The following is a 22588-nucleotide window of genomic DNA, read 5'->3' on the forward strand; positions in this document are numbered from 1 at the left end:
GAAGGGAGAGGGGAACAAAAAGGAGGAAGAGGAAAGGAGAGGAGAGGGGGAAAGAGATGAGAGGAGAAGAGGGAAAGGGAAGGAGCGAGAGAAGATGGAGAAAGAAAGACTTAAGTTGTTTATCTTGGGAGGATTTCTCTCTCAGGTGTTGGTTCATGAGTATGTCATTTCACTTGACTCTAGATGGGAGGACATTAAGACAAAATGTTGCCATGAGTTTGAATATAGAAAGAAAGAAAATATTAGTGATAAGAGGCAAAAGGAGAAGCTCAGAGGATGAGTGCAGAGAAGGCTTTGTAGCATGACAGAGCTGAAAGGGCTCTCAGAGACCCATCTAGCCAACTTGTACCCAGAGAAGCAGCCAGCTTCTTGCTTGGTTATCTCTAATGAAAAGGAGGAGGATCTTCCACTTGGAAACAGCTCAAATCTTTGGGAGGTTCTTCCTCATGTCAGACGGAAATTGACTTTGTTGCAGCTCATGACCATTGTTCCTACTTTTGTCCACAGATGCAAAAGTGGGATCTGATCCTTCTTTCCTGTGAAGCCCTCCAAATATTTGAAAGCAGTTCCCTTGTCCCTCCCCGAGTCTTCTGTCCTTCAGGATAACCCCTCCTCCCAATCCTTCCCCATCATTCTGGCTTCCCTCTTCTGGACATTCTCCAGGGAGGAAGCAGGAGGAAAGAGGACATGTCTGTGAGCTTGAAAATGGAGAAAAAGAAAGAAAAAGAGACAGTATTAGTTACCGAGAGGAAAGAGACCCAGAGAGGAGATTCTCAGTTGTTCTTGTCCCTGGAAAGACAAAGCCACTGATTTTTAATAAGGAGAGCTCAACATGGTATATTTTCTGTCTCCTGCCATGAATACCTGGAAACAGATGCTGATGAGGTCTGCAATAAGGCAAGGAGGCTGTCAGTCAGCAAACACTTCCCAAATGCTTACCTAATCGATGGGCCCTTTTTGCCAAGGAATTAGGAGGATCTCAGGTGAAATTCTACTGTCTGCTTCTTGCTAGCTGGGTGATCAAGGGCAAGACACTTCCTCTGGGAGAACCTCAGTTCTCTTACTGCAAAACAGGGCAATAATACCTTTAATTCAATTCACTGAGCATTTATTAAACATCTCCTCTATGATAGATATTGGGTACCCAAAGAAAGATTAAGCAAGTCCCTGCAAGGATTTTCCATTCTACAGCTTCTGTTTTATTATCACATGCATAGTGTTTGGTGAGTTAGGAGATTGGGGGGTGGGGAAGTAGAGTCTGAGTGAAAGAATGGACAGACAGAGGCCTGGTAGAAATGGAAGGAGCCACAGGAAATGGGGTCATTGGGCTCTCTTTTTTTTTTCAGGAAGGTGGGCTGTGTCTCCCAGGGAAGGGCTGCTGTTTAGTACCTGCCATAGTCCTTTCAAGGTCATCCCATCTCAGGACCCTGAAAGGGTAGTGTCTTTAATTGCAGTTTTTGCCCACAATGCAGTGCAGGAGAAAGAGAGCCCTGGATTTGAGGTCAGTGGGTCCAATTTCAAATTCTGGCCTAATTCCATGACCTTGTGGCTCCAAATCAAAGGGTGAAGTATAACTATCTCAGCAAGGTGGCACCTACCTGGGCACATGGGGGAGGGAGCTGTTCCAGGGATGGGATGGATATAACATTTCCATAATTCTCAGGGCTTCCCGACCCCCTCCATGTCTCAATATAATTCAATTCAGTTCAATTCAATTTAAAAAGTATTTAAATGTCTGCATAGATAAGGCACTGGGCCTGAAGTCAGGATGCCAGGAGTTCAAATCCTCTCTCAAATACTTTCTAAGTGCATGTGACAGGTTGCTCTCTCAGTCACATCTTCCTCATCTATAAAATGGGGATAATAATCACATCTCCTGACAGCGAGATGGCACAGAGTTCAAATCTCTCCTCAGACCCTTATTGGCTGTGTGACTCTGGGTAAATCATTTCATCCTTTTTGCCTCAGTTTCTTCATCTGTCAAGGAAAAGAGAAGAAAATGGCAAAAGGAAAAGACTCAGGGAGGGACAAGGGAACTGCTTTCAAATATTTGAAGGGCTTCACAGGAAAGAAGGATCAGATCTCACCTTTGCATCTGTGGACAAAACTAGGAACGATGGTCCAGCCAAGAAAACTCAAAATAAGTCATGAAGCGTCAGACGTGGTTCAAACATGACTGAACAATGGAATACCAACCACACTGACGACATAGTAAGAATCAAATGAAATTATATTGTAAAATATTTTACAAATCTAGATCACTATATTAATGCTAGTTATTGCTTCATCCCCAGCTAGGTACTAGGGATAAAAGGAGATAATTCTTGCCTGCAAAGAGCATACAATGGGGGCAGAGGGAAAGTAATGGAGTGTGTACTCAGATGAATAAATATAAGATACACACACACACACACACACACACACACAAATGCAAAGTTAATTCCTTGGGGTAGGGATGCTGGAGGGATGCTCCCCCGTAAAGGAATCCAGAAAGGTTTCTTATAGAAGCTGCTCCTTGGGCTGAGTCTTGAAGGGAATTAGGGATTCCACAATGCAAAAGGACAAGCCCCTTTCCAGGAAGAATCACCACATGTGCAAAGTCATGGAAAGAGGAGATCAAAAGTCTTTGGGAAACAAGTGTTCCATGTGGTTGATGACTATGAAATTAAAAAGCATGAGCTGTTTCTTGTTCATGGGGAGGAAATTTCTCCAAGGAAAACCCCACTTTTTATTTTGCATATTTTAATGTTTATTTATTGGGTTTTGCCACCCTCTCTGCCCCACACCCCGCAAAGAATGGAAGACTTTTGAGGGCAGGGACTCTTTTGTTTTGTTTGTTTTTGTGTTCCCAGTACCTAGTCCCAGTCCCCAGAACTTGGGACGGTTTGGAACTTGATAAATGGTTGTTGAATTGAACTCAACGGAACTGAATTCCCCATGTACTTTGGCCAGGTGGGAGATTACAGCAGCTTCATCCACGGGGGCCAACTAGAGATAGGCGAATATCATTTCAGTAACACTTTCTGAGGAACTGAACCAGCCAGTGGCCCTTTGTTGTCACACCCGACTTCCTTGTGACTTCCCTGCCTGGAGGCGATCCCAGGGAAGTCATTTTTAAAGAAATGGGCAATATTCTGCTGACAGTCATGAAGGATTTGATCTCAGCCCTGACATGATCTCCTGTATTACTTCATAAAAATGTCAATCAAGCTGTTTCAATATGGAAATAATGTGGGGTGAGTTATTCTAGCACAGGGTCATCTATAATGGAAAAACCAGCCAGAGAGAAGCCTATATTTCTTCCAGCTGAAGAAATATAATGAATCGGAACCTTTAATGCTAAGTATTAAGCTCACTTGTTGGTAGCTCTAAGCCTGCCCAGTGGGTATCATGGCGGCTTTGGGACTGATCCCATTCAGCAAAATTTCATTCATTTCTGGGGCTTTTAGAGTTTTTGTTCTTTCAATTCATAGAATCTCAGAGTCAGTAGGGGCTTCAGGTTCATTCAGTCTAATTGATATATAAACAAGCAATGTCCTTTTGATATTCAAAATGTAGTCAATAAAGGGGAACGAGGTGACAAAGTAGAAAGGGTCGGACTTGGAGTCAGGAAGGCCTAAGTTCAAAACATGCCTCCGTCACTAGCAAGTCACCTAACTTGTCTGCCTCAGTTTCCTTAACTGTAAAATGGGGATAATAATAGCACCAACCTCCCAGGGTTGTTTAGATGATCCAAAGTATTTTGCAAATCTTAGAGTGTTGTGCAAATATTAGCTACAGCTTTAATATTATCTCTTAACACAAGCAAATGTATTGGAGGTCATTGTCTTTGGAGACAAATGGAGACAAAACTCTTTGGAGAGTTTTCATGGAAGAGCTGACTTCAGAATCAGGAAGTTGTGTGTTCAAGAATTGCCTGTGCCTACAGCTATGTCTGGCTAATCATTTTACCCCTCAGTTCCTGTGTCTAAGACTCCATTAATGGGAAGTTGATCTGCTTTGGGAGAAGACATTCACTCAATGGAAGCTGGGCACATCAGTGAAATCACAGAGGCCTGCGAGAATAAGATGTGTGCCTAGAATTTAATTCAATTCAACAAGAGGTTTTTAAATGCCTACCATACCATGTGAAAAGCTCTGAAGATACAAAGATGAAAAAAAAAACACTAGGTCTCTTCCCCCCCCATCCTTTACAAGGGGGCTAAAGGTTGTTTCTCTGCTGTCTCTGTTGCTGTTTGCTTTCTTCCTAGGCAAGGCTTTCTTCCATTTTCTCCATTCTTTGACTTTTTCTTGTGCCCCAGAAATCAGATGATGGGGTTCATGAGGAATGTCAGAGGATTATAGATTTTGAGTGGGAAGGACCTTGAACACCATTTCATATAATCACCTCATTTCAGAAGAGGGGAAACTGAGGGGAAGGAGCTCACACATGAAGTGGTTGGGCTGTAACTCAAGCTTTGATGTCCCAATGGACTTTCCTGACAATAATGACATATCAGGTTAGATTTTTCTGAAAGAGTGAGAGGAAACATGGTAGAGATGCTGAGGCAGGGTTCTCAAAGGAAGGCAGCGCTGCCAAGTTGAAAAGAGCACCAACATGGAGGTCAGAAGACTCCAGCTTAAATCTAGGTTCTGCTATTTATCTTGGGCTCTTCTGGAGCAAGGGGACTTGCAATCAAATTCTTTCCAACATTTATTGCCCATAGGGTCTTTAGTAGCTGCTTGGAGGTCCATTTTTCATCTATAAACTGAATGGCCTCTAGTGTCCCTTCCATCTTTTATTCAAGGACTATGATAGTCTTTCTGGGACTCAGTTTCCTCATTTGTAAAATGGGCAAGGGATTGAACCAAGTATTCCCTAAGGTCCCTTCCACCTACAAATGTAAGATCCATAATTCTTCCCATCACCCCTCAAAGAGGACATGGAGGGCTCTCTCCTTTACATTAAATGCTGACTTTTTTAGGTTACTGGAGAGAACCAAGACCAGGCACATCTTAATTCTTTGCCAAAGTAGAAGAATATTCCCTGACTCAGGGCACCGAGGAAGAAATCCAACTGCAGAGAAAGCAGGCAAAGCTCCTAGCATCTAATTTCCTCTGGAGATTACTCTGTGACGATGCAAATGACCAGGTTCTGCTTGAAATTATTTCCTCCAGAGTCTCTCAATCACCCCTAATCACCCAGGGAAGTGAACCCCCAAGTTCTAATCTCAGAAAACGTGCTGTTCCCAACTGGACAAACATAATGTCTGTGAATAACAAGTTGTAAAATTCCACTGATTTTCACATGAATAAGAGATAGACAAAGACAAAGAGAAACAGTGAGATGGAAATTCAGAGAAAGGGACAGAGACGGTGGCTTATAGAAAAAGTGACAGACAGAAACAGACAGATGACAGAAATGGAAAGACATAGAGACAGATAGATAGAGACAAAGACTGAGAAACAAAGAGACAGACAAAGCCAGAGAGAAAGAGCGGTAGAGACGAATTGGACAGGCAAGAGATTTTGTTGTACATGCATCCATATATGTGTGTAAATTCTCACTACAGCATTCTAATATTATAAATCATAGTATCATATGTTTAGAGGTAGGAAGGGAGCCCAGAGACTATTTAGTTCTCTCTCATTTAACACATGAGGAAACTGAGACACCGAGACGAGAATAACACTTGGATAAGGAGTTTAAAAGATCATAGGTTATATTTCTAAGCTAAAAGAGACATAGTGGTAACTTAGTCCTTTCATTTTAAATAAGAAACTGAAATTCAGGGAGATTGTCACTTGCCCAAAGTGCTAGAAAGGAGCTTCTAGTCCTGCCTAGATCTTAAAAAGATCCTCTTGTCAAAATCTCCAACAACTCCCCAGGGCTGACCGTTTTATATTTATTGTTAGGCAGGTTTTCCTGACATGAAGATGAAATTTGCCTTTATAGACCATTTCTCCTCATCCATGGCAGCTTCATCAATGGAACCCTCTTCCCTCCATCAAAGGAAGGCTTCCTTCCTTCCTCTCCCCTTTTGATCTCTATCCCACTCTTCCTCACCCATTTGTCATTTTCTCTTCCCAAGATCATAGGGATGATGATCTCTCATTGCTAACCCTTAGGCTGATACATCCAAGTCTTCTTTGTCCTTCCACTTCCCTCTCCCCCTCACTGTATCCTCTCCCACCTCCACCCTCACAAATAATGATTCACCTATAGGCAAAATGTCACCAGGTTCTGTCTGTAATGCTTCTTGTCCAGTCACTTCTACCAGATTTTTGCTTTCACCCCATGTCTTTGTGTACCTTTCAAAAGAAGTCTCTTATTGATCTCTCTGTTGTCACTCAGCTGCTGTTGCTGTCTTTGTCAGCTGCTTTTCTTCACTCCTCCTGCATTTTGGTTGTTTGAGAAGCAAATAACGTCTTCTATTCTGGTTTTCTTTCTAAAAATGTTTCAGACTCTTTGTTGTTGCACGTCCATCTTTTGTCCTGTATAGCTAAGTTCAGATTAGCAGGATAGATCACCCTGGACTGCATCCTGAGCTCCCGTGCCCTTCAGAAGACATCATCCTATTCCCTCCTCCTTTTTCTAGTGGGATCAGAATAGTCTTGCATTGTTTGAATGTCCTTTCCTTTGTATTTGAAGGTCTTTGTCCTGATGGCTTGGAGAACTTGTTTCTTAATTGAATTGTTAAATTTAAGCACTGTATGGCTTGTAGTTTGAAGTCTTGATTTTTTTTCCCTTTTCTTTTTCTGGAGATGAACTATGGATTTCCAATTGAGAATTTCATTTCAATGTTCAGAAATTCTGGGTAGTTCTATTTTTTCATTCATTGTCGTGTTAAGGTTTTTTTGTCCTGTGATGGTCTTCCAGAAGACCTTGTGATCTTTTGATTGTCTATGCATTTTGTCATATATACATATGACAAAATGCATAGACATATATATGTATATATATATACATATATGTATGTATATATATATATACTTGCTCTACTTGCATAAGGAACATTTTTCTTTGATTGTTTTTTGCTTCTTTTCTTCTAGATTATCCTTCATTTCTGTATATTTTCATTCTCCATCTATTGTTCTCTTTTGTTTCTTTGGCATGGCTTGTCATTGCAGAATTTTTTTCCTATTCTGCTCATTATGTTTGTTGTACAAAACAAATTCTGCTTTCATAATTTTTATTTCTCTGTCAAATGTCTCAGGGACAGTGTGCTATGGTTTCATGCTTTCCCAAAACTCCACAGGCTCCTCATTCTCATCAAGTTTTGGATCATTTTCCTTTGTTTTGCAATATTTACTTATGGATGTCTAAATTGGTTTACTAAATTTGGAAGCCATATTTCCTTCCTCTGTTAATATTTCCCCTTGTGATTTATTTGCTTATTTTCAAGGGCTTTGAGTTTTTTTTCCTTTCTGAGATCTCTAATAATTTCAATCTCTATCCATCCTACCAATTTATTTTTTCTCATTCACTTTGTGACACTCTCTTTGTTGGTGGCTATTTTCCTTGGGGGCTGAATCTCAAAGCATTTCAGCCTCCTTTCACATTGACTAATTCATGGTTCACCAGTCTTGGTCTCTGTTCCAACTGACTTTTGTGTAGTCAAAACTGGTCCCAGCTGGGTGCTTTGCTCTTTCCCTCAGGCTTGCTGGAGTGCTGGACAGCTCCCCCACCTCCAGTTTTTTGTCCCATTCCTTCTTTAGTTTTTTTGGCCTCACACCAGCAAGTCAGAGTTTGCAGCGCTGTTTCAATAGGTCTGTCCTGGTTCCAGCTCTGCTGGTGTTACAGGGTTGTTGGTTTGGAGCTTTGCCGCTCTAGTGCTATGGGGTTGTGGCCTAAAGGCTTTTGTTCCCAAGGGGCTTTGGCTACCCATCTATCTGTCATTAATTTCCAAAGCCTACAGCCAGGGTCTCAGGCACTGGAAAGAGAGAGGAAATTTGGGGATAAGGGAGGGATGCAGTGGACAGAGGGCTGGGCTTGGAGTCAGGAAGACTCATCTTGCTGAGTTTAAATGCAGCTTTAGACACTTTTCTAGCTGTGTGACCCTGGGAAGTCACTTAATCCTATTTACCTCAGTTTCCTCATCTGTAAAATGAGCTGGAGAAGAAATGGCAGACAACTCCAGTGTCTTTGCCAAGAAAACTCCCAGTGGGATCACAAAAAGTTGGATGTGACTCAAAATGACTAAACAAAAAGAATTTGCTAGTTGCTGAGTTATATCTATGGCCACTTGGGCTTTTTCAGTTATAATTCTGTGATTCTTTAATTTCCTTGTTTGTAGAAATGGCCCAATATTAGCCCCTACCTCACAGATTTATTGTGAGAGCAAATGGTGTACTATATATTATTATATTAATGTATATTTTATATGTATAACATATACATATACATATACATATACATATATATATATATATATAGTGTTTTCTCTACCCTAAAGAGATGTAGCGATGTTAGATATTATTATATTTAAGCCACTTTTTTGCATATGAATAAACTGAGACCCAAATGGGTCCCTGGTCACACAACCCAAGTCTTCTGACTCCAAGTCCTACCTTCCATTGCCTGTTAGACTTTTAAGTAATGATCATGACACTGCCTCCTTCCCCAGCTTTCTCTTCCCAAATGTCTTCTTCTTTTTTTTTTTTTTTTTTTGACAGATCCTCCTATACCTTAGCCTCTCATGTCCTTTAAGACTGGTGTTTAATAAATGCTTGCTGATTGAAGGGACTTGTCCTTGGTGTAAAAGAAAAGCCATAGTCAAGTCGAACCCAAACCCCACTTCCTTTTCTCCATTTTAAGGACTCCTTCCTCGCCTGTCTGACTTTCTGGACAGACGGCAGGAGTGGGGACCCAGTCCCTTGGGGGGAGACGATACTGGTCTTGCTCTCAAGAACCTGATGGTTTTTAAAGGGCTCCATTTTCACAGTGAGTGACAGCCACTGGAGCAAGGCTTCCTTCAAGAGCCATGCCCAACCTCATTTGCAGCTTTATTTCATGGTGCGGTAACCATTAAATCGAGAGCCGTTTTGACTATAAAATAGAAACTAACTTCCGTGAGGGCAAAATAATTTTTTTTCAATTGCACTACAATGTAATTTAATAGGTGAAAACACTCAAGAGTTCACCGTAAATAATGTTGCCGGTGCAAGGCGGGCTGGGAATGGGAGGGAGTTAATTTGAGGAGGCAGCTTTGCCAATTGGGGTCCGCTGAATCTCACGGTGGTCTCTCCTCTTTCCTTTCCCCATCCCCATCCCCATTTTATCTCTCCCCCTCCCTCTCTCCTTATTGCTTTTCTGGTACAGCTACAAGAAAGCGAAGCTAAGTGTGCAGATGCTCAGAACACTCAGAAGCTTCTGGCCCTGGACCTGGAGAACATGCACAGTGAACTGGAAAACATCACCAGGAACAAGAATCTGGTAACTCTAGCCCCGTGCCCGGCCCCCTGTACCTGCAAGCACTCACACACTATGGAAGGGACTTTTGAGTGAGTCCATCTTGGAACAGCCCATTGCCCATTGGTCTGGCCCCTTCTAGGCCTGAGGTTGTAAATCTGTCAATGCAATGCTGTACAGTGAGAAAGGAGAAAAGGCTCCTAAGGATGTCATTGCATCTATATATATATATACACAATATACATTCACATACAGTGTATTTTTATATTTTATTTTTATTATTATTATTTTTTACAATGTATTTTTGCCAGTCCTTCCCTAAGCTCTACAGAGTAAATAGTAAATAGAAATGAGCTGGGAGCCAGGAAAGTCTGCTTTCAAATCTTGCTTCTGATGCATCTAGGGCAGTGCCCTCAGACTGAGACTGGAAGCAAGACTGAGAATTTATAGACCTACATTGGTGGAGGGAGCTTCCTCATTTTGGGGGAAATCCCAGGCCCTGTTTCTATCCCAACCTCTCCCTCCTCTGAGGTACAACATGGCGTGCTGGGGGACAACCCTGTCAGGCTCACCAGAGCTTTGTCAATAGAGTCTAAAGTCTGGAGGGTCCTGGCAGCAGAAGTGCTTGCCAAGTGCAGAGCTGCTTATCGCCAGTGGGCAGTCCATGGTGAAGGATGCTTTGGCCGTGAGCAAGAAGGAGACACGGGCAAACACACAGTGTGGGCTCCTGGAGTAATAGTGGCAGAGACAGGAAAGAAGGCCGAGGGTGCTGAGAATCATTGGCTTAATCCCTTATGATGACGTTTTAAAAAAGAGGGGAAAAAACATCTATTCGACCAACAGATCAAGGAAGTCTCACATTGTCTGCAGAGCTCCAAACCCACAGACTACCACCTTTGCAAAAACAAAACAACAACAACAAAAACAAGAAAAGAGGTGTAGTCTTATACATCTTCTTTTTTCTGATGGGGGGGCTAAGCTTGGTCACAATATTGAGTTTTGCTTCCAATGACTTATTTTAAAGCGCAGGAAGCTGTACACTGACAAAAGGGAGGTCCCCAGCTGCCGGCTCCTTCACTCTGCCTCCCCTAGCACCCCTCAATCCTAGTCTCACTTGCCTTGTAATCTCAAGGGCACCCCACCTTCTTCGTACCAGGTTGATGAGCAGCTATATCGGCTGCAGCTGGAGAGAGCTGATCTCCTGAAACGGATCGATGAAGACCAGGAAGATCTGAATGAGCTGATGAAGAAGCACAAAGAACTCATTGCCCAGGTAAGGAGGCTCAGCCAGATTTCAGGGTTTCCAGGTGTGGGTGCATGGATATTTGGGAGATCTCAGGAAGATTCTAGGAGAGATTCACGGAGCCCAAGACCCCAAAGGATGCAAATATACACCATGTTTGCAGGAAGAAAGCAAACATTGGTTAAATATCTAACATGTTCCAGGCACTGTGCTAAACACTGTACAAATATAATCTCGGCTGATTGAGGTAGGTACTATTATTATTCCCATTTCACAGTCAAAGAAGTTGAGGTAGACAGATGTGAAGTGATGCGCCAGCAACTAGTTAAGTATTAGAATCTAGATTTGAATTCAGATCTACCTGACTTCAGGTGCAATGTTGTATCCACTACAGCACCTAGTTGCATATCATCTAATCTTTCAATTACACAAAATCCATTTTCATTTCTCTCTGTGTTATTTTTATATTCTCTCTTTTTGTCTCATTGTCTCTTTCTCTGTCTCTCTTTATTCTTTCTCTCCTCTATTCTTTCTATTTTTCTTTTCTTCCCTTCCTTTTTTCTTCTCTCCCTCTATTTCTCTGCCTCTTTCTGTTTCTCTCCCCCTTCCTTCCTTCCTTCTTCCTTCCTTCCTTCCTTCCTTCCTTCCTTCCTTCCTTCTTCCTTCCTTCCTTCCTTCCTTCCTTCCTTCCTTCCTTTCTTCCTTCCTTCCTTCCTTCTTTCCTTTTTTCTTTTCTTCCTTGCTTCCTTCCTTCCTTGCTTGCTTCCTTCCTTCCTTCACCCCTCTCTCTTCCCTTCCCCCTCTCTCCTCCCCCTCTCTCCTTTCCATTAATATTTCAACAAACATTTATAAAGCTATGGATACATGCAAGATATTATCCTGGGTGCTACAAACACAAAAACAAACATGAAACTATATCTTCCCTCATAAAGCTTAGAGTCAACTGCAATGGTCCTCTCTGTGTTAGCTTGTGAGTTGTGTTTCTAGTATATTGAGACTCTTATCATCCTTTGGTTTTATGGACTATGTGCTAAAACGAGGGATTATTGGTACCTGGTCATGGACTAAGATGCCCTGAATAAGCCATCACCTCTCCGAGGCTCACCTTTCTCCTAGGTTCCAATTAAGTACCAAGAGCTCATCACCTTTTTTTCTATCACGTACCTCTTTGACAAGCAATCTGGTGAAACCTATGGACTGCTCAGAATTATGTTTTTAAATGACTAAAATGCATAGGATTACAAATAAGTAAAATTTTATCCTTCATGTGTCCCAGATACAGGTAGGTGGTACAATGGATAGCACTGAGCCTGGCCACCGAAACTTCCTAGCTGTGGCTCTGAACAAGTGACTCAGTTTCTCTGTTTCTCAGGCTCTTGATGTATTATTTGTGGATAATAATCCTTCCCTCATAAGGTTCTAGTTCTATTTGTAAAGGTCGTGGATGGGGTGAGGAGGGACAGAGGTGGGCGATCTGATTTGCAGCCGGACTCTCTGTCCTGATGGAGTTTTGCTCTTGCCAGTCTTCCCAAGACATCGTGCAGATTCAGGAACTGCAGCTGAGCCTGGAAGAAGCAAAGAAGGAGAAGCAAAGCCTGCAAGAAAAGGTAGTTTCCCTCATCCAGCCCTGGAACTTGGGCTGCTCTTGGGATAGGAAGAAAGAGGCGAGGAAGGTGGGCTTTCGACAGCCAGACCAGAGTAGCTAAAGTGAATAAGGACAGAAAATCTGCTCTGGCCAAATTGTCTTAAGCAACTAATCAGTCAGACAAGAGTATGTTTTGTTACCAGATTCAGATAATCCAGACCATGGCATGAAACACACAACAACTGGAGTTCTATCCAGGCGTACTTATATGCCCCCTTGTATTTACATTCATAATCACATTATTTTCACATACTACGTGGCTTGCCCATGAATTTGTAGACGACACAAAGCTGGATGGGATAGTAAGTACAGTGGAGAATAGTATCGCTGTGTGCCTCCCCCACCAAACAGCAGCAACACACAAGAGAGACCTTGGTGGGCTACAGTTGAATCTAAAATGGACATGAATGGGGGAAAATGGAAAACATTGAGCTTTAGTTAAAAAAAATCAACTTTGCCAATTAGGGGAGACCTGGTCCACCCACATTTTGCCTGAAAATGTTCTGGGGTTCTTAATGGACTCCAACGTCCACTGCCCCGCATTCTGGAGAATCATTGCACGTGGTGGAGTGATGGTTAGGCAGGCTCTGCTTTTCCCTGGTCAAACCCTAACTGGATCATTAAATATTGGGGAACTGGTCATAAAAGGTGGGAACAATGGAACAGAGAACTGTGCCCATATATTTGCTGTGTTTCTGAGTTGAAAATTTGGGGAGTTCCCAGCTAACTGATGGTCTCTGGTTTACTCTGATACCTTACCTGGCACCAGCTGCATGTTGCACTTTCTCGCATTGAGCACCTGGAGAAGACGACGGTGGATCGCAACATAGTCTGCCGCCAAGAAGCATTAATCTGTGACCTGGAGAACAAGCTGGAGTTCCACAAAGTCCAGATTAAGAGATTTGAGGTGGGGCCTGCTTGTTGCCTTAAAGACCCTGATAAATTATAGAATGTAGAATCGATGTCCAGAGATGTAGAGGCCGGAATACTCGTTTTTCAGATAACTTATTCTCTCATAGATGGGGGAATCTCTCTCTCTCTCTGTGTCTCTGTCTTTCTCTCTGTCTCTCTGTGTCTCTCTCCATCTCTTTCTCTGTGTGTCTCTCTCTTTGTCTCTCTCTCTCTCTCTCTCTCTCTCTCTCTCTCTCTCTCTCTCTCTCCCTCTTCTCCTCTCCCTCTCCCTCTCCTTTTCCCTCTCCCTCTCCCTCTCCCTTTCTCTCTCCTAACATTCAGGTGCTTCCCCTCTCAGGTTCTGGTGATTCGACTTCGGGACAGTGCAATCAAGATGGGTGAGGAGCTGGAGAAGGCAGTGAGCTCTGAGACTGAGCAGAAGGAGTCCTGCCTGTATTACCAGAGGAGGATGGAGGAGATGAGAGCTGACATGGCCGAGCTGATAAAGCAGGAGGCAGAGACCAGCCGTCGGTGCCTCGACTTGGTAAGTGGAGACGGCTGCTTCCCAGGTCCTGCTGATGAGCCGTCACCCCCATATACATCCTTAACTCAACATTAAGGAACAATCATTAAGCCCTGGCCCCAGGGATGCAAAGGCAGGAATGAAACAATCCCTACCCTCCAAGAACTTATGATCCTCTTGGAAAATTGGGGGAAATGTTCTCAGTAACTACATGTCCTCTGAACTCTAGAAAGGGAGGGCCCCAATAACTGGAGGGATGCAGCAAGGAGTGATAATGACAGCGGCGATTTCAATGGCTCTGATGCCAGCAGACTTTAACCTTCTCAGGGTGGTACAGAGTGAGCTCCCTCAGTGAATGGAAACCCTCGCTCTACCTCATAGTCTGTTCTTTGTAATGGTGGGTGAGTCATCAAATTTCCCCTGATAATCACTAACAGTACTGTCAGAGTAACAGTACTGTGGGCATTTTCTACCACCTTCCCATCTCTGACCAGTTTCTCTGGTTCTTGAGTACGCTCTTGCTCAGCCCGGTCCCTGCAGAATTACGGCAGTTTGAAGGACTAAGCCCCTTGGTGTCTCGTCCCAGGCTGCCTCACTTGCCCTCCCAAGCCCATCAACTCTTTGTCCGACCAATCCCCGTAGCTCTGGGGCTAACTTAGACCATTGTTTCCTAGCAGGTAGCATCATTCTCTCAGAGAAAAAGGGCCAGTGTGCTAGAGACTGACCTGAAGCCTCAGAACAACTGGTGATTTCCCTTCTTCACTCTGTCCAAGTCCTGGGTTTTATGACAGGTCTCTCGCCAATTGGCCATTATATTTTACAGGCCATTGCTGAAGTCTCTTGTGTCATCCAGGATGCTTTTACCTTTGACAAGTTCCTGGGGCAGGAATGGTGGTGGGGAGGGGGAAGGCGTTTGGAAGGAATTGGATTGCTTTTTGTGTGAGCCCCTGGTCACATCAGAGAACCGAGGCCTTGGGAAGGGTCTGGATGCCCCAAACCGGTACCTCATGAACTCTCATGGTTGTCTGGGAAAGGCGGACAAGCTTTGTTTCAGAGACATGAGCCTTATAATGGGCTCAGGAAGGCTCAACATCCCAGGGATCAGGCCTGGCCCATTGGGCTCAAGCTGGGTTTTGTCTTGGTGAGAATTAAGCGTGGGCTCAATTATCTAATCGATAGATCATTTATTAAGCACCTAGTATGTGTCAGGCACTCAGTCAGGCAACAAACACTCATTTTGAAGATCTGTTGTGCCAGACACTATGCTGGGGGCTGGGGATACAAAACTAAAAAATATAAAGCAAGAAATAGGCCCTTTTCTCAGGATGCTTATATTCTGTCAGGGGAATTGAGGAACGCAGATAAACAGATCCAAAAATATATACGGTATAAATGCAAAGAAAGCTCAGAAGGAAGGCGCTGACAGCTGGGGGAGATGGAGTGCCCTGCTTTTGGAGGGGGGGACGTGGATTGTGATATACAAGAAAAAGAAAGTATATGTTTGGCTTACCTCTCCTCATGGGCCATCTGTGGGGCTTTCATTAAGGGAGAGAGGGATCAGATCTTCGAGAGCAAGCTCTGTTATTTTTAGAGCAGTGATCGGTGCGTGTTCTTTTCTCATCCTTCCCCTTCACTCTTCCAGTTTAGCTTTGGTACTGCTGGCAATGGTGGAGACCACTTGTACGAGAGGGACTGAAAAAGCCAGGACTTTCTTCTAAGCTTTGTCTGTTCCAGTGTGGCCTTCTGCTCGATCTGGGATGTAGAATGTCAGTTCCTGGAAGAAGGGATTAGTTAACTTTTGCTTCCTATAATTCTTCTCATTTCAGAGGTGCTACATGAAAAGCTTGTTATATTCCTTTTTAGACACTTGAAACGCGAAAAGACTTAGTTTTTTTCTAGTTCATACTTCATAATTTATCTAAATCACTATTATAAGAATTCCTTGGCATTTTAAAGACTCTTCTAATAACAAATAAACTATAGTCCTATGTATTATAATCAGATGTGTCAAATGATGCCGGTTGCTCAAGGTATTCTTAAATTCTGGTCCTTCTAGTGTGAATTCTGAACTGAATGAAATTGCTACCATCCAGATCTGGGATGTTTGTCGTCACGCTGTGTAATTAACTTAAAAAAAATAACTTGTGCTATGAGAGGTAAAGTAGCCTTGCATCTGTCATCCACCCATCCATCCACCATGAAACACAATATCCCAAAATAGGTAGATGATAAACCAGGTCAGATCACATCTAGAACATTAGCTCTGGGATTCATCTCAAACTAAGAAATTTCTGCCATCCATTCAACCATTTATCTTTTCATCCATCATGAAACACAGTATAAAGGAATAGATAGGTGGTAGTAGGGCCATTACTGTGCTGATCAAAACATAGCTCATATTTTTCCCAACCCTGGGACATAATTGAGGCAAAGAAGCCCCATCCATCCGTCTATCCGTCCATCCAAGGATCATGAAACATAATAACTAGGAAATACACTGGAGTAAATTCAGAGGAAAGCAGTCAGGTTGGTGAAGGATCATGTTATATTTGGATCAAATGAAAGACCCGGGGATATTTAGCCTTGGAAGTACGGGAATTAGTGAGTAGACAATAACTGTCTTCAGGTATTTGATGGGCTGTCATGTTGAAAAGAAGTTAGACTTGATCTGCTTGTTCCCAGAGGGCAGACTAATGACTTAAAAGTTGCAGAGAGGCAAATCTGGTTTTTATATAATGAAAAATTTGCTGATAATGGTTATTGTTCAGTAGTTTCAGTAATGTGCTACTTGGAATGGGGTCTTCCATGACCCCATTTAGAGTTTTCTTGGCAAAGGTTTGCCATTTATTTCTCCAGCTCTTTTAATAGATGAGCAAACTGAGACCAACGGGATGAAGTGACTTGCCCAGAGTCACCCAGCTAGTGTTTGAGACCAGATTTGATCGCAGGAAGATGAGTCTCCCTCACTCCAGGCTTGGCGCTCCATGTGCTGTGGTGACAGATGATTGCCCTTTCTGATGACTGGAGCTGTACAAAAGTGGAAAGCTTCTTTGGGAGGAAGTAGCAGTTTTCTTGTCATTAGAGGGCTTGCTATGCCTTTGTTGGATGTACTGTGGAGGGGATTCTTGTTGGAGTAAATGACCAATGAGGTTTGTTGGCGATCTGAGATTGTCTGATTTTAAATAAATACTAACTGCTCGATACCGTAAAGATAGAAAAAATTCAGCCACAAAAAAAAAAACAGAGAAAGAAAAACACATATATATTTCTTTTTTATTGGCAAAGGACTTGAAATTTAGATAATGTCCATCAACTGGGAGATGAACAAATGAGATACTATTGTGTCATAAGAAATGATAAATGGGAGAGTCAGAGAAACCTGGAAAGACTTGTATGAACCGATGAAGAGAATGAAAAGAACAGAACTAGGAGAATAACTTATAGAACAACAACAGTACTGTAAAGAGAAAACATTTTGAATGACTAGAATTCTGATCAATGCAGAGACTAACCACAATTCCAGAAAAGCCATGTTGGATTACGCTACCCATCTTCTGATAGAAATGCACTGGACTCAGGATGCAGACTGGGACATATTATTTGATGTGCTTAGTTCAGAAATTAATTTTGCTCAATGATAATTAGAAAAACAAAACTGTCTTATATATTTACATGGATATGAGGAAATAGGAAAGAAAGGAAATAAATTTTAGTTTATTTAAAAATACAATTAAATTTTTTGGAAAAGTTACTCCCTGACCTTGATATTAAAAAAAAGTCTAATATCTCTTTGCCTTTGAGAAGTATATAATCTAGTAAAATAACACATACAGAGGATAATCAATATGAATGCATGTGACATATGATAAGACATACATGAACTCAAATAAGAGATTACATAGTATGTATACATATATATTCATGCGTGTGTGTGTATGTAAGGTGCATTAGAAAAAGCTGTGGGCTGATGAAAGAGAAGACACATTCTTTGCTCTGCAACTTTGGGGTGAAGTCTCTTTCTCTCTTTGAGCCTCATCTGAGGCTCCATAACACAAAGGGGGTGAGCCAGGAAAGAATCTAAGATTCTCTTAAAAAAAAATCTATATTTCTTTTGTCTTAAGACAACAGTAAAAAGAGGCCATGACGATGTTGACAAAAATGACCAAAAGTAAGGATAAAGGATGAGGGCCCTGGAATTCAGTTTAGAAAAGAACAAAGGAGTCTGGGTAAGGAGAATTCTAAATCATGATAATTGTAATCCGTGTCTGAAGCTGTGACTTCATCTGTATCGATAATTGCCTGGTGTGGAAATTCTACCCCACAGCCACCCCATCCTGAGATTCAGATAGGCAACTTATCTATAACTGCGGGCAGATAGTGTTAGATAAAGTGCTAGATCTGGAGTCAGGAAGACCCGAGTTCAAATCTCACCTCAGACATTTAGTCATTGTGTGACCCTGTTCAAATAACTTTGTGCCCCTGTTCAAATAACTTTATCTCTTTCTATCTCAGCATTTGCCTCCCAGGGTTATTAAAAAGATAAAATCTGATAAAATTTGTAAAATGTTTTTACAGAAATGCTGTTATTATTCTTGTTGTTATCCTGTCTAGGGATAACTAAAAGATTCAATGATTTCTCCAGGATTACCCAGCTAGTACGTAGAAGAGACAGAACTTTATCCTGTCTTCTCAACTCTAAGAATGGTCCATCTGTCTATGAAAGTCATCTGTTTTTATAATAATAATAATAATATAAATGATGATGAAGATGATGGCAATTGACAGTTCTAAAGCCCTTGAAATATTTCAAGAAGCTTTATTGAAAACATCTCCATTTGAAGTTGATCACATGGATATTATTATCTCCACTTGCTAGGATAGAAATTTGACAATTAGTGAATTGTTCAGTCATCCATTGTTAGCTGCAATCTAACTAGGGCTCCTAACCCTAAATCCACTATTTGTTCCAATGCATCTGTTCCAACTCCAAGATTCTTTCCATGACATCCTGCCCAATGGGCATCGGAAACAAAATGGCAGGGACACATCCAATCATAGGATGATTGATCTAGAACCAAAAGGGATCTCAGAGGTAGGGCAGCTTCCTTATTTTATAGAGAAGAAGGCCCTGAAATGGCCAATAAGCATTTATTTAATAGATAGGAAGCCCTGAAATTGTCAATAAGCATTTATTTAGCACCTACTATGTGTCAGGCATGATGCTAAGCCTCGAGGATACAAAGAAAGACAAAAGATAGTTTCTGGTCTCAAGGAATTCATAGTCTAGTTTACTTCCTAGGGAGACAGAAAGGCTAGGATTTAAACCCGGGTCCTTTGTCTCTGAACCATGCTGTGATTCTGTGATAACCAGTTCTCCTGGGAACTCCTGGTCCTGTGTTTTCTCCAGTTCCCAGCACCTCCTCAAAAGCTCCTGGATCCCAATCACAGTGTCTTTTTTTTTCCCTTCACAGGTGTCAGAGACAGGTTGCCCTGAGAAATCACCCTCGTTTGAAAGGCTGAGAAATATCACAGGGCCCTGGGATACAGTTTAGAAAAGAACAAAGGAGACAGATGTTGATGAATTTTTACTCTTCCATTTCTGCCCACTCCTTCCCTGGCCAAGTCCATTTGTCACTGTTGGTTTGAGCGTGTTGTTTCACGCGACTGATTTACAGATTGTGCCACGGTGCCACCATGTCCCCATCACAATCCATTACCCCATCAATGAAACTTTCCTTCCTGGAAAAAGAAATAAGAAAGAAGCTATTTCCCCATTAATTTTAGTAAATGTACTATTGCCGGTGACTCTACTTGCCATTATGGAGAGAGAAATATTCTGATCTTAAATCATCCAGCCCCTTCATCATCCTGGTGCTGGGACATTTTGCCCTTGGATTAATTGGATGTTCTTTTGAGAGCCCTGGGAATGTATTATTTCTGCCCTTATCCCCTGCCCTGCTTATCGACTCCCACCCCAAGGTCTTGCTCAAGGTCACACAGGCAGGGATCAGAAAAACCAAGATTACAACCCAGATCTTCAGCTTCAAAACCCAGCCCTCTTTCCATCGGGCCATGTTGCAATTCAACCCAAAAGTTTAAGGGGATCTGGGAAACCCAGAGGAGAATGATGATGAGGAAAAGTTTGAGGAGTCTTGGGCTTGAACCCTTTCTAGCCATGTGACTATGGGAAATCATTTTTGAGCTTCAGTCTCATCATCTATCAAATGAGGATCATGATATATGGAATAGTTATCCCTCCCCACCAGGAAGAACAGTTTTTTGACTTGACAGCACTGTATGGATGTCAGCTCTGATGGCAGTGAAAATGAGTGATGATCTGAACAGTGTTCTCATGGTGGAATGGTCAACTAGCTCGTCACTGCCCAAGTAGGGAGGCAAAAAAATAATATGATTAGATCTGTCCCCAAGTGCAATTACTCATAGATTTGTTGATCACTGGAGGTATCCTAGAAGAGGTTAGGAATCCATTGATCAAGAGTATTTTATCAATAACTCAATCAATTGATGAACTTCTATTAAATGTACTTGCCAGCTACTGGACTGGGCCCTAGGCACAAATCTCTGTTTTCAAGAAGCACAAGTGAATATACACAGAAGGACCACAACACCATGATGCTATGACATGCAGGTGAATTGAATTTAAGTGAGGGAAGGCTGTGCAAATAAATAGAAAGAGAATACATAACTTCTGCTTCAGAGAAAGCAAAATGATTCCCGAGGCTCTGTGATTTGTGTGTTTCTAGTATGGTGGCCAGATTGCCTTCTCAGCCCCATCCACAGATTCACTGATGGGTCCCAAGAATCTTCCTCCAGTGAAGGGATCGGGATCCTGTTTAGTTCTAGCTCAAAGATTCTTCGATTCCCATTCGCTCGCTATCTTAGATCTTGGACTTTTGGGGGGTCATAGAACTAGAAATGGGAGGGGGCTCAAAGATCATCTAGTCTGAATCCTTCATTTCACAGAGAAGGAAACTGAGGCTAAGAGGGATGGAATCTCTCACTTATTTTTACTCAGAAAGTGTCAGAGCTAGGAGTGAGTTTCATTCTTCAGACCCCAAGATATTTTGATTTGTTCTCCAACCTGCTGTCTAGGTTAATCTAATTTTATAAGAAAATTTAAGGGAAAGTTAGGAGATTCAGGTGGACTGGTGTCTAGAGTTTAGAATGTCAGCGTCGTTGTGAAGGTTTATTTTCTTATTCCTCATCAATGGGAATAGCCCGAAGATGGCTCTTGTCTGAAATGGGTCCCACAGCTAATAAGTGTCTAAGGTAAAATTTGAAATCAGGTTTTCCTGACTCTAAGTCTAACGGCCTGACATTTATAGTCAATTGTCTTTCTGTATTTGGGATGAATTTCTATCCCCAGGAACATTCCCACACAAGAACCGAAGTCAGAGGTTCAGATAAATAGTCATCTTGGAAGTTAGACCCAAGTCATCCTGTGAAAATGGTGCTCACTGGCTAGATTTGGGCTTCCATTTCCTTGTGGACTTGAGTAATTGTAACCAGGATGGAATAGGGGAGAGGGGGCACTTAATTTATAGCAGCATGGAGCAATGGTTAGGGTTCCCCCAGGCACAAATCACTAGAGATCTTTAAAAAGATGAATCTGATCATTCAGCAGCAACACCAGCTTTGGAACCTTCAAAACTATCTGTGATAGTGATTTGTCTTCTGGAAGTCTGCACCTAGTGTTTATGTGAGGATGGGTAATATTTCAGGCACCATCTAAACTTTGCAGGAGCCTCTCTTCCATCACTGTCCCCAGGCTGGAAAGGGCTGTGAATGTCAAACAGAGGTCTCCATATTTGCTCCTGAGGAGGTGTTGGAGCTTAATGAGATGGAGTGGGCTGTGATGTATTCAAATTTGGACTTCAATTTCTTTGTGAAATGAGGGGATTGGACTAGATGGCCTCTAGGGTCTTTCTAGCTGTAAATCTGTGGTCTATGATCATATGATCCCCTTTAGAAGCAATATCGTTCCAAGAACAAGATGGTGGTAAAGTCTTGGAGGAATGGTCATATGGAGTCTTGAATGGAGCAATACAAAATGGCCCAGATCTATGATTCTTGGAGAATTATATCTTTTCCCTTTTTCTTACCTTCTTCCTTTGTGCAGTGAAGATTTTAGCCTAAGATCTTGTGACTCCTAGCATGGAAAGTGCACCCTTTAGACTAATTTCATTGAAAGCCTGCTTCAATCTATGGGACTAATTCTCCGCTCATTTTTGGAGACCCATCTGGGGGATGCAGGTGCTGGGGAACAGAGCTGCACAATGGTTAGTGTCCTGAGGTCAATGGACAGGGACTCTTCTCCCTTTCCCATCTCCACCCTTGCACCCCCATCAGAGCTGGGAGTGCAAAGCTGATGTTCAGGCAACATTTGTTGGATCCAGAAATAAAAAACCAAAACCTATCTGCCAGATCATTAGTACTTGATAATTTCAAATTTCTTCATACACAGTGAGCCATTTGTTTTCATAATAACCCTAAGAGCTAGGCAGATTGAATATTATCACCCCCATTTTAGTGATGAAGGAACTGAATTCAGTAGAATAAGCATTCAGTGACTATCTACTGAGACTCAGAAAGAAGTGACTTTATACCAGATTAATTCAGCAAGTATTTACTGAGCGCTTACTATGAGGTTCAGTAGATAAGAGTTTGGATGTGTGCTCAGTGAGATCCAAGTTTGAATCCTGCTTTAGTCACTTAAGAACAATTTGACCCTGAGCAAATCACTTAATTCTAGTCTTGGTTTTCTCATCTGTAAAATGGGGATTATAAAAGCACCTCAAAGAGTTATAAAGGCTAAATCAGCTAATACTTGTAAAATACTTTGTACACCATACAGAACCACATAATGTCAATTAT

At 42.1% G+C, this 22588-nt stretch overlaps 1 protein-coding gene across 1 annotated transcript in view; it reads left to right on the forward strand.

Annotated features, from left to right (window-relative positions):
- MYO18B (myosin XVIIIB) overlaps positions 1–22588 on the forward strand; it is a 335406-nt gene that overhangs the window by 212951 nt on the left and 99867 nt on the right. Inside the window, 5 exon segments of the mRNA XM_051973021.1 lie at positions 9302–9415; positions 10548–10664; positions 12158–12241; positions 13049–13186; positions 13529–13714. Coding sequence (XP_051828981.1) covers positions 9302–9415; positions 10548–10664; positions 12158–12241; positions 13049–13186; positions 13529–13714 — 639 coding nt within the window.

Source organism: Antechinus flavipes, chromosome 1 (assembly GCF_016432865.1).
Source record: "Antechinus flavipes isolate AdamAnt ecotype Samford, QLD, Australia chromosome 1, AdamAnt_v2, whole genome shotgun sequence".
NCBI lineage: Eukaryota > Metazoa > Chordata > Mammalia > Dasyuromorphia > Dasyuridae > Antechinus > Antechinus flavipes.